This window comes from Hibiscus syriacus, unplaced genomic scaffold, assembly GCF_006381635.1.
Source record: "Hibiscus syriacus cultivar Baekdansim isolate YM2019G1 unplaced genomic scaffold, ASM638163v2 tig00111064_pilon, whole genome shotgun sequence".
Taxonomy (NCBI): domain Eukaryota; kingdom Viridiplantae; phylum Streptophyta; class Magnoliopsida; order Malvales; family Malvaceae; genus Hibiscus; species Hibiscus syriacus.
Window position 1 is genome coordinate 64369 of NW_024062968.1, and position 14978 is coordinate 79346.

Below are 14978 nucleotides of genomic sequence, written 5' to 3' on the forward strand. Positions count from 1 at the left end.
ATTTGTTAAGTCCTTTGACTGTTAAAAGTTTCATAATGATCACCGGATTATTAATTATGTTCGAAACTCGTCATTTTCTATTAAAAAATTAATAGTATTCTGAGCTGAACTTTTATCTACTAACTATGATATGATAAAATATGACCCTAGAGTCTTAAACTACTATCATATCTCAGTCATTATGTTAACGTCCAACTTAGACGATTGTTGATTTTTTAACGAAAAAGATGAGTTTAGAACATAATAAATAGTCGGGTGACTATTTTATAATTTTTAACAGTCGAAAGACTTAATAAAATAACACTTTTATAATCGAAAGATCATTTTATAATTTTTAATATTCAAGAAATTTAATAAAATACTATCTTTTAATCAAAAGAGTTACCCTATTTGAATACTTTAAACCCTAAAATTAAATTAATTTAATACTATTTTTTACTATATCATATTTTATTAATTCTTTGATGTATCAACACATCATATGTAAGCACCCACGGTACTACCTTTGTACTATCTGCTGAACAATACGTTTGACTATGAACTTTCAAAGCTCTTTATCATGCAGCTGAACCCTGCAAATTTTGCCATTGTTTTTTATTCTTCTTTTATCTTCGAAAATCCTATGAAAACCAGGCTTTGATCTGTTTTTCCTCTCTTTTTTTTTTGGGCTTTTGCAGCAATGAAGGAACACCGCCACGCAAACCCTGTTTTCTCTCTCCTCTTGATCATAACCGTGTTTTCTCAGTCTGTTTTGGCTGTCGATTTTGTCTTCAATGGCTTCAATTCAACTAATCTTTTACTCTACGGTATTGCTCAAATCGATTCCAGAGTTCTTACACTCACGAACGAAACATCTTTAGCTGTCGGTCGAGCTCTTTACAGATCGAAAATTCCAACCAAGACCCAGAATTCTTCTCATGTTCTTCCTTTCTCCACTTCCTTCATCTTCTCCATCGCACCCTCGAGGAACAAAGATACACTTCCGGGACACGGCATCGTTTTCCTCTTCACACCCAGTACCGGCATTAATGGAACCACCTCATCTCAACATCTGGGTCTTTTCAATCTTACAAACAACGGCGACCCGAGCAACCGTGTCTTTGGTGTCGAATTCGATGTCTTTGCAAACCAAGAGTTTGACGACATCGACGATAACCATGTCGGGATCGACATTAACTCCCTCCAGTCGACAAGCTCCCACACGGCTGGTTATTGGCCAGACAATGAAAACAGTGATTTTGAGGAACTGAAGCTTAATGATGGTAAGAATTATCAAGTTTGGATTGATTATGCAGATTCTGTTATTAATGTTACCATGGCACTTGTTGGGGTTAAAAGGCCTAAGCGGCCATTGTTGAATGTTTCTTTGGATTTGTCTGATGTTTTTGAGGATGAGATGTATGTTGGATTCACTTCATCAACTGGGAGATTGGTCGAGAGTCATAGGATTTTGTCATGGAGTTTTAGTAATTCGAATTTCGCATTGAGTGAACGATTGATCACCACCGGTTTACCGTCGTTTACTATCCCGAAAACTCCGATTCATAAGCGTAGTTCGTTTATCGCAGGCGTAACGGTCGCGAGTTTGATCGTCGTCATTTCGATCTCTATGTTTTCTATGTTTTTGATTAGGAGGGAAAGGAGGAAAGCAAAGGAAAGAGCTGGAATGGAAGATTGGGAATTCGAGTATTGGCCTCATAAGATGAGTTATCAAGAAATCGATGCAGCGACCAACGGATTTTCGGACGAAAACGTGATCGGATTCGGAGGGAATGGAAAAGTTTACAAGGGTGTTTTACAAGGAGGAACCGAGATTGCGGTGAAACGCATTTCGCAGGTAAACAACGGGATGAGGGAGTTCTTGGCCGAGATTTCGAGTCTCGGCCGGTTAAAACACCGGAGCCTAGTTAGTTTGAAAGGTTGGTGCAAGAAAGAAAAAGGGACATTCATGTTGATTTATTACATGGAGAATGGAAGTTTGGATAAGAGGGTTTATTATGACTCTGATGAAACCAAGATGTTGGGTTGTGAGGAAAGAATTAGAATCTTGAGAGATGTTGCATCGGCTTTATTGTATTTACACGAGGGATGGGAATCCAAGGTCCTGCATAGGGATATCAAGGCCAGCAACGTGTTGCTTGATAAGGATATGAATGCAAGGTTAGGGGATTTCGGGTTGGCTCGGATGCACGGACACGGTCAAGTGGCCACCACAACTCGTGTGGTTGGTACCGTGGGTTACTTGGCTCCCGAGGTGGTTAGGACCGGACGTTCATCGACACAAACCGATGTGTTTGGTTTTGGGGTCTTAATTCTCGAGGTCATGTGTGGGAGAAGGCCTATAGAGGATGGGAAGCCCCCTTTGGTAGATTGGGTATGGCAGTTGATGATGCAAGGGGAACTACGCGTCGCAGTCGATGCACGTCTAAATGTAAACGAAGGATTGAACGAGGTGGTAACGAAAGTTCTGCATTTAGGGTTGTTGTGCTCGTACCCGAATCCGGATTCCAGGCCAACGATGAGGCAAGTAGTTATTGCCTTGGAAGGGAACAATGAGCCTTTCGAAATGGAAACAGAAGATATGGAAACATATTTGCTGTCACAGGTGAATTCCAGGGATATGTGGACTAATTACTCTCAAAGCTTCGGGTATACGGCGCACCCGACATACGACGATATCCGCCATTCATCTTCCATATCTCTGTCATGGAACACTGGGATAGTGGATGGTAGATGATCCCTGCATCATTTCTAAAGTGAGAGGCCTCTGTTGCTTGCACTGATTTGACATGTCACTGTACATATGTATGCTAAAGTTTAGTACTTTAAACCCACATTGTAATGTTTTTTCTGTTAGTACAATCTATCATGCCCAGAAAGCGAGATATGAATAAACAAATGCATCAGTCTTTTTAATACGAATTATCAACATATTAAAATACTTTAAACATGATTATAATTCACATAAAAAACAATATAAATAAACGAATTACGAGTCTAACGAAATATATTCCTACTGAGCTCCTTATGGTGGTGTGGGTATGGGTATGGGTATGGTGCTGCATCCATTCTTTTTTCCCTCTTGCTACCTCAAATGGAATTAGGGATGGGCATGAGATCCAAATCCGATGGTTCCGATTGAATCAGGTTTTTTTTTAAAAAAATTGGGTTCGGGTCAAATTTTGTAAAGGTGATATTCGGGTTGGGTCGGATTCGAGTTTAGGATGAAAAATATCAGACCCAACCCGACCCGGAATAAAAATAATTTTACATTATATATTTAGGAATAATTACAATAATACCTCTATATATATTATTTTTTTTTCAATTAAATCACTATTTTTATTGAATAAAAATAATATTTTTATTATTTTTCGGGTCAGATCGGATCGATTTCGAATTTTATCTCAAAAAATTAGATCGAATTCGGATCGGAGGTAGGGTATATCTTTTTTCGGATAGGGTGGTATCGGGTGAAGGTTGTAAATTGAGTTAGCCAATAATGCAGGGTAGCCGGGCGTTTTCTTTCTTACCTACCCAATACTGAGTTGTTTGATTACTTACAACGCTTATGTTTGGCCATTTCTGCTCATTTTATTTAGGGTAAATTATACCAGAGACTACCCAACTATAATCTCTTTTCATTTTGGCTACCATTTTTGAATTTTTATCAATCAGATCATCCAACTATTTGAATGCATTCAATCAGGCAACTAGTCGTTAACAATTAACGGAAGTGCTGACGTGGCAGTTTATAAAATTGATATAATTTACATTTAGTCCTTATTACTTACACAATCTATTAAAGTGGTTATAATTTTAAATTAATTAAATATATTTAATCATTTATTTATATGATGACATGTATCACAATATTATTGGAGAGCTTTTATTAATTTAATTTATATTTAATTATATTTTTTCTCTAATTAGACGGTAACACGTGGCACCATCTGATGGAAAGAAAGCAAATTGAAACAAAATTGTATTGGGGTGGGGCATCAAACCTCTATCCCTTGGATGATAAAGAACCAGTGTTTTGAAAATCGGACCAGACCGGTCGGTTCAACCGAGAACCGCTGCCTGGTTCGGTTCATTCTACCCCGTTAAACCGCTATTAGTGAACAGTAAGGAACCACTGAACCGGTTGTGAACCGTTCGAATCGGACCGGACCTGACATTGAACCGGTTCAACCTAAATGTTTTTAGTTTTTTATTAAATATTTTTGGTATTTTATTTAATTTTTTAAATAATTATGACGTCGTTCGGTTCTTTCGACCGATCTGACCGGTTCGACCGGTTAAACCAGTGAATCGGTAGCACGACCGATTCGCTGACCGATCTTGTTTTGAAAACCATGTAAGGAACCACCTCAACCACTTGACCAAGATTATTTTCAGTATAATACTTACTTTAACTAATATTTATCTTATAATATAATGAAGGTTGGAACACTAAAATTAGAAGCAACACTAAAATGACTATAGTCAGGGCAAACAATATATGTTAAAATATATTATTTTCCGGGTGGTTAGAATATAATAAATATATTACTTTGACCATTTCAAATATAATAAAAATAGAAGCAACACTAAAACAACTTGAATCGAATAAATTAATATTTTTAAAATATATTTTTATATTCAACTTGCCCCACCCAGAAAATATATTGTTTATATTCAACCCGCCTGGACTTTATTCAAATAAATTAATATTTAAAATAGTTGAAATAATATTCGACCCGGATCGAGTTAAACTATTTTAAATAGTTGAAATAATATTCAACTGTCTAATTTATTCGATCTGGATCGAGTTAAAATATTTTAAATAGTTGAAATAATATTTGACCCGAACCCAATTTTTTTAAAAAAAATTCCGACCCAGCCATAACTGTTGGATTCAAATTAAATTACCATTAAGGGTGATTGAGATTTCATTATTGAATGATTAAAAAATTATAAAAAAATATATTTTCTTATAATCATTTTAGATTAATAAAAAATTAAAGAAAAATAAATGAGTTCATATAATAAAAATGTATGCCTTACTAAACACAAGTTTCTTTTCTAAAATTTGAAAATTATTTGCTCAAAAATCAATATCAAAGTTTTATAAAATCGAGTGAAGTGAAATAAATTAATTATTTAAAATATTACACCACTTTTCTCGGATTTTAGAGAGGCATTCTTTCAATAAAAGAAAAAGATTACATCTCGATAATTTTAACTATCTCATTGATTCTCTCATTAATTTTAACTAAGCCCAATAGTTGCCCTCAGAGAGGCCAAATTGTTACTTGTAGATCTGAATTCCCATTCAAAACTAGGGTAAAGTATATAAATAGTTCCTAAAATTGTAAGAATTTTACGTTTTAATCACTTAATTTTTGAAAAGTACAATACAATTATCAAACTTTTAGTTCGTTCATTTTCAATAAGATCATTGTCATTGTCTCCTATTAGTTTTTGCTTAACCCTCCCTTTTTCTTCTCATTCTTCTTCTTCTTCTAACACTGCTTTAAAGCACCATTTAAACTCATTTCTGAGTAACTTGCTTAAGCTTTCAGTATGTTTATCTGTTATCGTATTTAAAGTTTTCAGCTTGATGACCTATGCTAGGGTGAATTTGGGTTTTAGATCTAGTCTTTATGAAATTTGTGAAGAAATTAGTGTTTGACCTCGTGGCGATGATGAATTTGTGATCAAGGGAAGGCTCTTCTGGATTTGGTTTTTATTGGTTATTAGGTTAAAAGAAATTTTAGGGATTTTGATGAATTTTGTTTAGTTTTATGTTTTTGTGATATGGGGTTCTTCAATTTTAGGGTAAATTTAAGGTTTTTATCTTTGGACGTGTTGAATTTGTGAAGATTATAAGGAGGGTTTATCTGTTGTTAGAAAATAAGGGTTTCTTGGAGCATTTGTGATGGGTGAGGAAATATCTGATACAATGAACCTTGGTTTGAATATGGGTTCGGCTCCTGACATCGGGATCAGATCATTGTCGAATGAAGGTGTAAATTTGGATGGTTTAGTTGATAACCCGTTCGATAGGATCTGGGAAGTGGTTAGACGGAGGCGATAGAGATGACATCATGTCTTCATTCTTGCAGAGACTCAGAGCCTCTCGAGGAATTCGATCAATATAGGGGGAATTCTGGCAGTGTGAATAAGATGCAGGCAAGCGAGGGTAGTGTGGGTCGCCGAGGAAAGAATGAGTGATGTGCCGAAAGCATGTGAAGCCACCAATGGGTTATTAATTGATGGTGTTTTAGAAGATAGAAATGATATTGAGAAGCGTGTTAGCAACATGGGAGTTTTTTCGATTGCATGGAGGTTTGAATAATCAGTTGGTTTATCAGTCCATATCTCCATTGGTGTCTTCAGCTCTATTACAGTTGATGGAGCTCTATTCACTAAATAACATACGATATTGACTGCTTCTTCCCAAAATGATTTTTCTAGGTCTGCAACCCTCAACATTACTCTTGTTCTTTCTAATAAGGTTATGTTCATCTGCTCTGCCACTCTATTTTATTGAGGAGTGTTTTCCACTGTAAACTGTCTTTTGATGCCTTCTTTACTGCAAAGTCATCAAATTCTTCACTTGTGTATTCTCCTCCATTATCTATTCTGAAACACTTGATCTTATTTCCATAATCAAGTTCCACCAGCGCTTTGAAGTTTTTTTAAAGTTGAAAACACATCTGACTTCTTCTTAATAGGGTACACCCAACATCTCCTAGAGTAATCATCAATAAATTAGACAAAGTATTTTGCTCCGCCTATGGATGTAACTGTGCTTGTCATACGTTAAAATAAACCAATTCTATAACATTTTTGCCTCTATAATTTGACGTGTTGAATTTCAATCAGTGATGCTTACTTGTTATACAATGCTCACACAAAGTAGGCGATACCTTTGTTAAGTCTGGAAGTAGTTTTTGCTCCACAAGGACTTTCATTCCTTGTTCGGACATGTGTCCAAGTTTTTGATGCCATAGCATTGCAGAATCTGAACTACATGAGGAAACAGAGGCTTCTGCTTCTAGCAAAGTGTATTCTTTCAGCATGTATAAGTTTGCTGCTATCTTTTCGCCTTTCATCACTACAAGCGCTCCACGTAACACCTTAATGATTCATTTTCGTGTTTCAATCTTGCTTGCATTATTATCCAACAATCTATAGGATACTTTCACATGCCGCACATCTCGAACAACTTTAATTGTTCCATTATACATCTTCAATTTGATGGTTCCAACGCCAACGATCTCTAAGGCATGATTATTGCAACTATACACAGATCCTCTTGAGACATGTTCATAATGATGGAACCATTCTCTTCTTGAGGTCATGTGATATGTTGCTTTCAAATCAATGAGCCATATATCTGTAAAACTCTTTCTACCTTCCACGGTTGTTGACACTTCACAACGTAGAGCATGTCCATCATCTGAAGTGTTTGCGGTATTGCCTTGTTGATTGGAGTTTTTACCTAGACTCCAACAATCCTTCTTCAAGTGACCATTCTTTCCACAGTTGTAACACTTTAAATTCTTCTTGCTTCTCATATTTGATATACCATGTTTGTGACTGTTGTTTTGGTTACGTTCTGTTGATCTCTCTCTCATCGTTGTCAACGTTTCTGCTTGTTGCAAATTTACTTTTCTGTCTTCCTTGTTCTTGCATCGATTTTTTTTCTTGTAGAACAACAACTGCAAAATCATCGAAGACTAAACTGGTGACATTACTGTTTGTCAAGTTGATGATGAGTTGATCATAAGAGTCAGGTAAACTTTGAAGTAGAAGTTTAATACGTTATTGTTCTCATATTGTACATCTTAAGGATGTAAGTTGAGAAAATAAAGTGTTCAGTGTGTTTAAGTGCTCCGTCACTAAAGTAGATTCTGGCATTCAGAGAGCAATTTCCTCTTAAGGAAAATTTTATTGTGCAACGATGTGGCCTCGTACAGTTTGGTGAGATGATCCCATATCTCCTTAGTTGTCTTCTTCTCCTCGATGCTTGACAATACTTTATCTGCTAATGCTAGATGAAAGTTTGCCATAACATTCTCATCCATTTCGATCCATTTGTTGTCATCTATTAAATCTACCGGCTTTTCACTGATATCTGTTAGACAACCGCATTTCCTCAGGATAACCTTCATCTTTAATTTCCACAATGAGAAATTTCTCCCATTGAACTTTTCAATATCAAATTTCATTGTCATAGCTTCTATTACGGATAGCTCCCAATATTTCACTATAGTGAATAGTTCTCTGGAACCTTCAAAGAATGGGTAATACCTTCTTACTTTCTTATGTTGGAGGATTCACCTTTTGGTGGCAACCACAAAGACAATAAGTAGATATTACACACTCATATCTGGCTCTGATGCTTATTGTTGCAGAATATGGCTATCAGATAGAGTAAAATCGCAACTGATAATTTGAGAAAAATAAAAATGAAGATAAAGAAGACACAATTTTTATATGGAAAACCCCTAAATAATATAGGGTAAAAACCACTGGTAAAGATAGAAGAATTTCACTATGAGAAAATAGGAATTACAACTTCTCTGGATCTAACAAGGAGAAAATAATAACAATTCTCTCTTGATAAAAAGGAGAAAATAACTCTCAAGAAAACTCTCTAAATTATCTAGTATTGGGAGAAAGCTAGAATGATTTGGGATGGTTTTGAAGCTAAATGGGTTAGGGTATTTATAGTTGAAGTTTAAGGACTAATATTATAAATACCCTAAAGTACATGGACTAAATTTGAGATTTTACCATGACATTTTTTCAACAATTTTGGTGGAATTTATGCTGTCAGCTTTCGGTGCATTTACACCAATTTTCAACAATTTCCTCTATTAAAAGAAAAAAATCTTAGGTTTTTGTTCTTGGCGTCCATAGCTATGGTGGTGGCTTCACCGAACCCGAGTCGAGTCGAAAAGTCGGAGGTCATAGAGCTTCTAGTGATAAACCTTTCGGGTGAGAGAACGGAGGTCGCAAATCTCATTACGAAAGCGTGCGAGGAGTATGGTTTCTTCAAGGTGATCAACCATGGAGTGCCGAAGGAAACCATCACGACAATGGGAGAAAAATGACTCAAATTCTTTATAAATTCGGATGTCGAAAAGTAAAGAGTTGGGTCGACCGTACTTTATGTTTATGGTCGTAAGTAAGGCTATTGTAATACCCAAAAAATTTAGAAAATAACCAAAATGAAAATTCTGAAAGGTTTATGGTCAAAGTAGAAAATTGGGAAAAAGTTTAGGGAATTAAGTGATAAATTTCCTAAAAAGAGAATTTTATTCCATAAATAGATGATTTACTCTTGAGAGTGGAGTTTTATAGAAATCATATTTTTGGATTTGGAATTTTACAAAAATTTGAAGGATGTTATAAAATGGTTGGAAATATTATTTTAATATCTTAGATCAGAGAAATTTGGTTTAGAATTGTGTAATTTTTCAGATTTGATCGAAACAGTGGAATTTAGTGACTAAAATGCAAGTTTTGAAATTTCATGGGCATTTTCGTAAGTCGAAGTCAAATTTATTCATCTTTGACTTTGAAAGATGATAAGGATGAGTTGTCATGGTTTTATGGTGAATATGGAGATTCATTAATGGCAAAAATGGAATTTCCTATTGAATCGAATAAAAAATGCCATTATACTATATTAAGCCATGTGCTAGATTTATTTAATATTAGAGTGTCAATGATGGTGGAGCATTTTCAGCTCATCTTCTTCTCCAAGTTGCCGTGGGTGTTCTTCAAAGGTGAGAGAAAGCTTCAACTCAATTTTCAAGTAATTTACTTAGGATTTTGAGTAAGTTGTAAATAGAAAATTGTTATATGCGAAAAACACTATCATTTGGTACCAATATTGCATGATAATCTTGTTGGTGTTCAAAGATCCCAAATCTAAGGGTTTGTGTTCATATAAGGGATCATGAAATTGATGATGAATATGGATGTTTGTGAGGTAGTAGATTCATATTCTAGTAGATTCATATTCAAGCATGTATGACGATTAGAACATGTTTAATCTTTCTAGAACTTGTTCTTTAAGTTTTGGCCATGGATTGTTTGATTGAGAAAATTTATGGAAAAATTATATTAGGGTTGGAAATGATGAAGGAAGTATTTTACAAGCCTTAGAAAATTTGAGGACCATTTCATAAATTTTGAAAAGTTGGGGATCAATTCATAAATTATGGAAAAATTGATGGGTTGTTGTGCAAGTGTTATATAATTGATGTACTATGCTGGAAAATGATGTTTTGGAATTGAAATGAGTGTTAGATGTGAAATATGACTATTTTGGAAGTTTGAAAAGATTGTTGATTTAAGTACAACTTCACATAGTTGAGGTACTTAAATGTAATTATACTTTTGTAAAAGCATTTGAATGGTAATGAATTCAATGCTGGAATTTTTGATATTAAGAATTTAAGTGGTAAAATGGTGAAGGATCACTTTATATAAGTTGGAAAAGTTGGTGCCAAAATTAAAAAGGATTAATAAGTGTTAAAGTATTTGGTGGTGAATAGTTTGAAGTATGATTATGGAATTTATTTTGGAAATATATTTATGTTAGTACAATACTAACATATATACAGGTATAAATCTATATTTTGTACAGATCGTGATTTACTCGGTGTTCAAAGCGATTCGAGTATAAAAGAAAATGGTTATTGTGGATAATAGTGAGGCTCATATTTTGGAAAATTATAAAGTGTCAAGGTGAGTGCAATACACGCATGACATTATACACGGATGTTTTATACATCATCAGGAAGACTTGCGATAAGTCGACCTTGTTTATGTTGACATGATATTTATGTCATTTACCATATATTTGACATATTTTTAAAATGTCAAAGGTTGAAAATATAATGCATTGATTATGAAAATTTTGATATTTTACCATGAATATTATTTCGGGTATGAATTGTACAATGTTAAATATTGATAATATACTTTGCCATGGATTGATCAAATAAAATAGATTGTATGCCCAAGTAAGTCATTGAGGGACATAGTATAGTTCGCATGCCATATAGTCTAGCAGCAGGCTGCATACAGGTTACACTAAAGGATACCTAGTGTATATGGTGAGTACGACCTTATGTGCCATATGGGACTGTACTTAAGGATACCTAGTACAGATGGTGGACACGACCTTATGTGTCATACGGATTATGGTGGACACGGCCTTATGTGTCATACGGATTAGCACTACAGTGCTTATATTTGACTCGTGTACCCAGGGTCCTCAGGGTTGTATATTGGGCTATTGTCTATTGTTTATGGCTATTGTCTATGGTATATGGTTATGGAATAATGGCAAGTGTATTGGTAAAATAAGCTTACGAGCTTATGGATAAATGGTAAGTATATTGGTAAAATAAGCTTACGAGTTTATAGATAAATAGTAAGTATATTGGTAAAATAAGCTTACGAGCTAATGGTATTAAAAGGTAAAATATTGCACATGTATGTAACATGATTTTATGGCATTTTGAAATTGACATTGAAATTCATGCATGAATTGTATTGCACTGTATATTGTTTTAATTGTCTCACTAAGTTTATACTTAGCGTGTGATGATTTTCACGCGTAGGTAAAAAGCCAATAGTAGAATAAAGAGTTCAAAGTGACATCAAGCATCGATGAGTATATTTTCAATATCAGTAAGACATCCTATGATAGAATTTGAATTAGATAGTGACATGTAAATAATAATATTCAATTTGTTTTGTTGAATAAATTTGGAAACAAAATGGTAACTTTATATGATGAAAGGTTGAATTTTTATGAATTTATATGTATTTTCGAAAATTACTGTAGCAGTTATTGTAGCATCGATACACAATTTTAATTCGATGTTTTTATGATCGGTGCACTGTTCACGTCATTGTAGCAGTGCATCAGTTCACTGTTCACGGGTACTGTTCATTTAAAAAACTTTTGAATTAAATTCGTTATAATGAAACATAATTTATATGATGATATGATATTTTTATAATATCAATTACCATTTTAAGAAAATAAATTTTAAATCACTTGTAAAAGTGGAAATGGTTTTAAGAAATTCGGGTGACATCTATAATCTGTATAGGTATAATTATACGGGTTATGAGTGTTACAGCTGTAAATGAGACGAGACAGATCGCGAGCTACTCGAGATCGACTCGATCAAGGCTCAATAAATACTCGAATCGAATGGACTCGACTCGAGCTCAACTCGAGTTCTTAACAAGCAGAAACGAGCTACTCGATATTCGACTCGAAAAGCTTGTGAGCAGCTCGAAATATAATATATTAAGATTTTATTTTTAAAAAAATTAAATTATTAATAATATTAATATTTATGTATTGATTTTTTTTTAAAAATACATTAATATTTCATGTATTTAAGGTTCATGTTTGAGTTTGAGGCTTCAATTAAGTTAAGTTTAATAAAAAAATTTCATTTCGAGTCTTTTCGAGCTGCTCGCGAGTTTCAGTTCAAGATTTCGAGTTCGAGTCGAGCTTGAAAATTTTAATCTCGTGATTTTTCGAGTTGAGTAGAGCTCCATTTCAGAGTTTTCGAGTCGAGTCGAGGTCAGCAATACTCGAACTCGACTCGGCTCGTTTACACTCATAGTCGTAAGAACATCGGTTTCAATGGCGATATTGGTGAAGTTGAATACTTTCTTTACACCAATCCTCTGTCCATTTCTCAGAACTCCATTACCATCTCCTGTGACCCCTGAAAGTTCTGGTAATCATTGTTTTATCTTTCGTTCAAGTTTTCTCCCTGCTGTGAATGTTGATGCATACATATATATATTTGTTTATAAATTTGTTCTTAATCAGTATGAATATACGATGAATCCATATACGATGAATCCATGAACTTGAAGTATTGATGAGTTGTGTATGTTGTTGTCATTCGATATCCCACATCGCTTTTAACTCTCAATCATCGCATGCTTTAAATGGAAAATGAGTACTATATTTTGCTCTTGTTGTGGTCATTCAAAATCCTTAGTGTATGTTTTTGTCATTCGATATCCCACATCGCTTTTAACTCTCAATCATCTCATGCTTTAAATGGCAAATGAGTACTATATTTTGCTCTTGTTGTGGTCATTCAAAATTCTTAGGAGGAGGAGGAGGAAAGACACGTGAGTTTGGGTTTTAATTGCCACATCAGACTTTTATTATTGGGTTAACGATAGTTAACGGTCGAGTGACTTAAACTATATGGATCGATAACGAAAGGACCAAGCGCATTTAATTAAAAAATTGTGACCAAAATCGGTCAGACAAAAAATAAAGGGGACTACTGCTATAGTTTACCCTTTAATTTAACATTCAAAATTTAACTTGTTAAAAATAAAGGGTAAATTATGCCAATAATCTCCTTTGTTTTTTGTAATTTGGTCATCAATTTTTTAATTAAGTTTTCTTAATCCCTAACGTTATCTTTACGTCTCTTAACCGTCAATTTCCATTCGTCAACTTCCATTCGTCAACTTCCATTAACCGAAGTATGAGTTAGAAACTAAAATATAATAAATTAAAAAAACCCATATGTTTTCAAACGGTGACTCTTCTTCTTCTTCTATAATCTTCAAAAGCAGTAGCAATTCATGGCTTATGATAGCGTTCTTCATCTTCTTCAGATTTCTTCATTCCCAATCTCCAGAAGCAACAACTACATTTGGTTTTCCCTTACCCTTTACATTCTCCGCTACAACACGGACACCATGAGAATTTTTCGCAGCAACATTCGAATCCAGTTACCCATAAGCCTTTTCAGCATCATCAAGTTCAGTTTCAAGCTTTTGTTGAGATGTAGTGGAAACAACAAGGTTTCTCAATGCAAAAATGAGAGAAGCAAGAATTTGGATCACAAATATACTCTTTGGTGAGCTTGAAGCAACTTATGGGCATGAAAATGGTGGAGGAGAAGCTGCTCAAGCTGGTTCTGGGTCTGCTCTAACTGGGGAGATTTCACCTGCAAATGTCGTCATCTCTATGCCCTTAACTGAGTTTCATGGCCATAATAAACCCATACAAAGTCGAAGCTCCGATGGTCATTAGGAACCCCAAAACGTATTCGTTGTCCGATTCGTTCGCGGGATGATCGTCGTCCGTATGCATGGCTAGAACGTCAACTCCAATTGTTAACAGAAACACAACGTTTATGGAGTAAGAAGTGAACTTTTACATCACCAAAACAAAAGCAAACCCCGCTGTGAAAGCCAACTGTGAGGCAATGACTAAAGATGAAGTCGAAATCAGAAGACAAGCGACCCCATAGGCGTAGAGGTTGTTGTCAAAGCTAATGAGGATTCCTATGACGGCGAAAGCAATGAACAAGTAGGGTTTCATGAAGAAAAGTTTGTTTTCCTTCTCTTGATTCTCTGCTTTTGAACCCTTCTCTTCCCCTCCCCGCAGTCCACGGTGGCCCAGAATGGACTCCTCCGTTCCCCACGACCGTACCAACCAAAGCAATATCAAACTCATCATCCTAATGGGTGCTACCGGTTCAGGGAATACCCTACATGGTTTTATAGACAAATGGAGCAAGATTTACTTGAGATAAAATATTTTAATTGCCACGTAATATATCTGTTAAGGATTAACAGGAATTGTGGCATAGTTTACCCAAAAGTAACATATGCGGGAAGGACAATTTAATAAAATATATATTTAAATAAATTTATATGCTTTCAACCAAATAATGTAATTTTACAATCTTATCAAATAAATCAAATAAGATAATACATTTCTAATAATATTCAAAGTAATATTACATCCCAGAAATCTTATTCTTAAAAATAATCTTATAAATAATCTTATTTTTCATGAACCAAATGTAGCCTTAAAACTATATAGATAATCTCATTGGTCTACGGTAGAGCTGGGTATATGGGCTAAGGCCCGTTGACTACCCGTATAACCAACGGCC

The 14978-nt window shown here is 34.7% G+C and overlaps 1 protein-coding gene across 1 annotated transcript; it reads left to right on the forward strand.

Moving 5' to 3' along the window:
- Window positions 1-646: 646 nt before the first annotated feature.
- LOC120151650 (L-type lectin-domain containing receptor kinase VII.1-like) lies at window positions 647-2809 on the forward strand. The gene has a single exon (XM_039164030.1). It carries the CDS (start codon window positions 680-682, stop codon window positions 2735-2737), a length of 2058 nt encoding a protein of 685 aa, XP_039019961.1. The 5' UTR covers window positions 647-679; the 3' UTR covers window positions 2738-2809.
- The last annotated feature ends 12169 nt before the right edge of the window (window positions 2810-14978 follow it).

Bases quoted from the DNA above. Each gene is read 5' to 3' on its own strand.
- LOC120151650 (XM_039164030.1), top strand. From the start codon at position 680: ATGAAGGAACACCGCCACGCAAACCCTGTTTTCTCTCTCCTCTTGATC.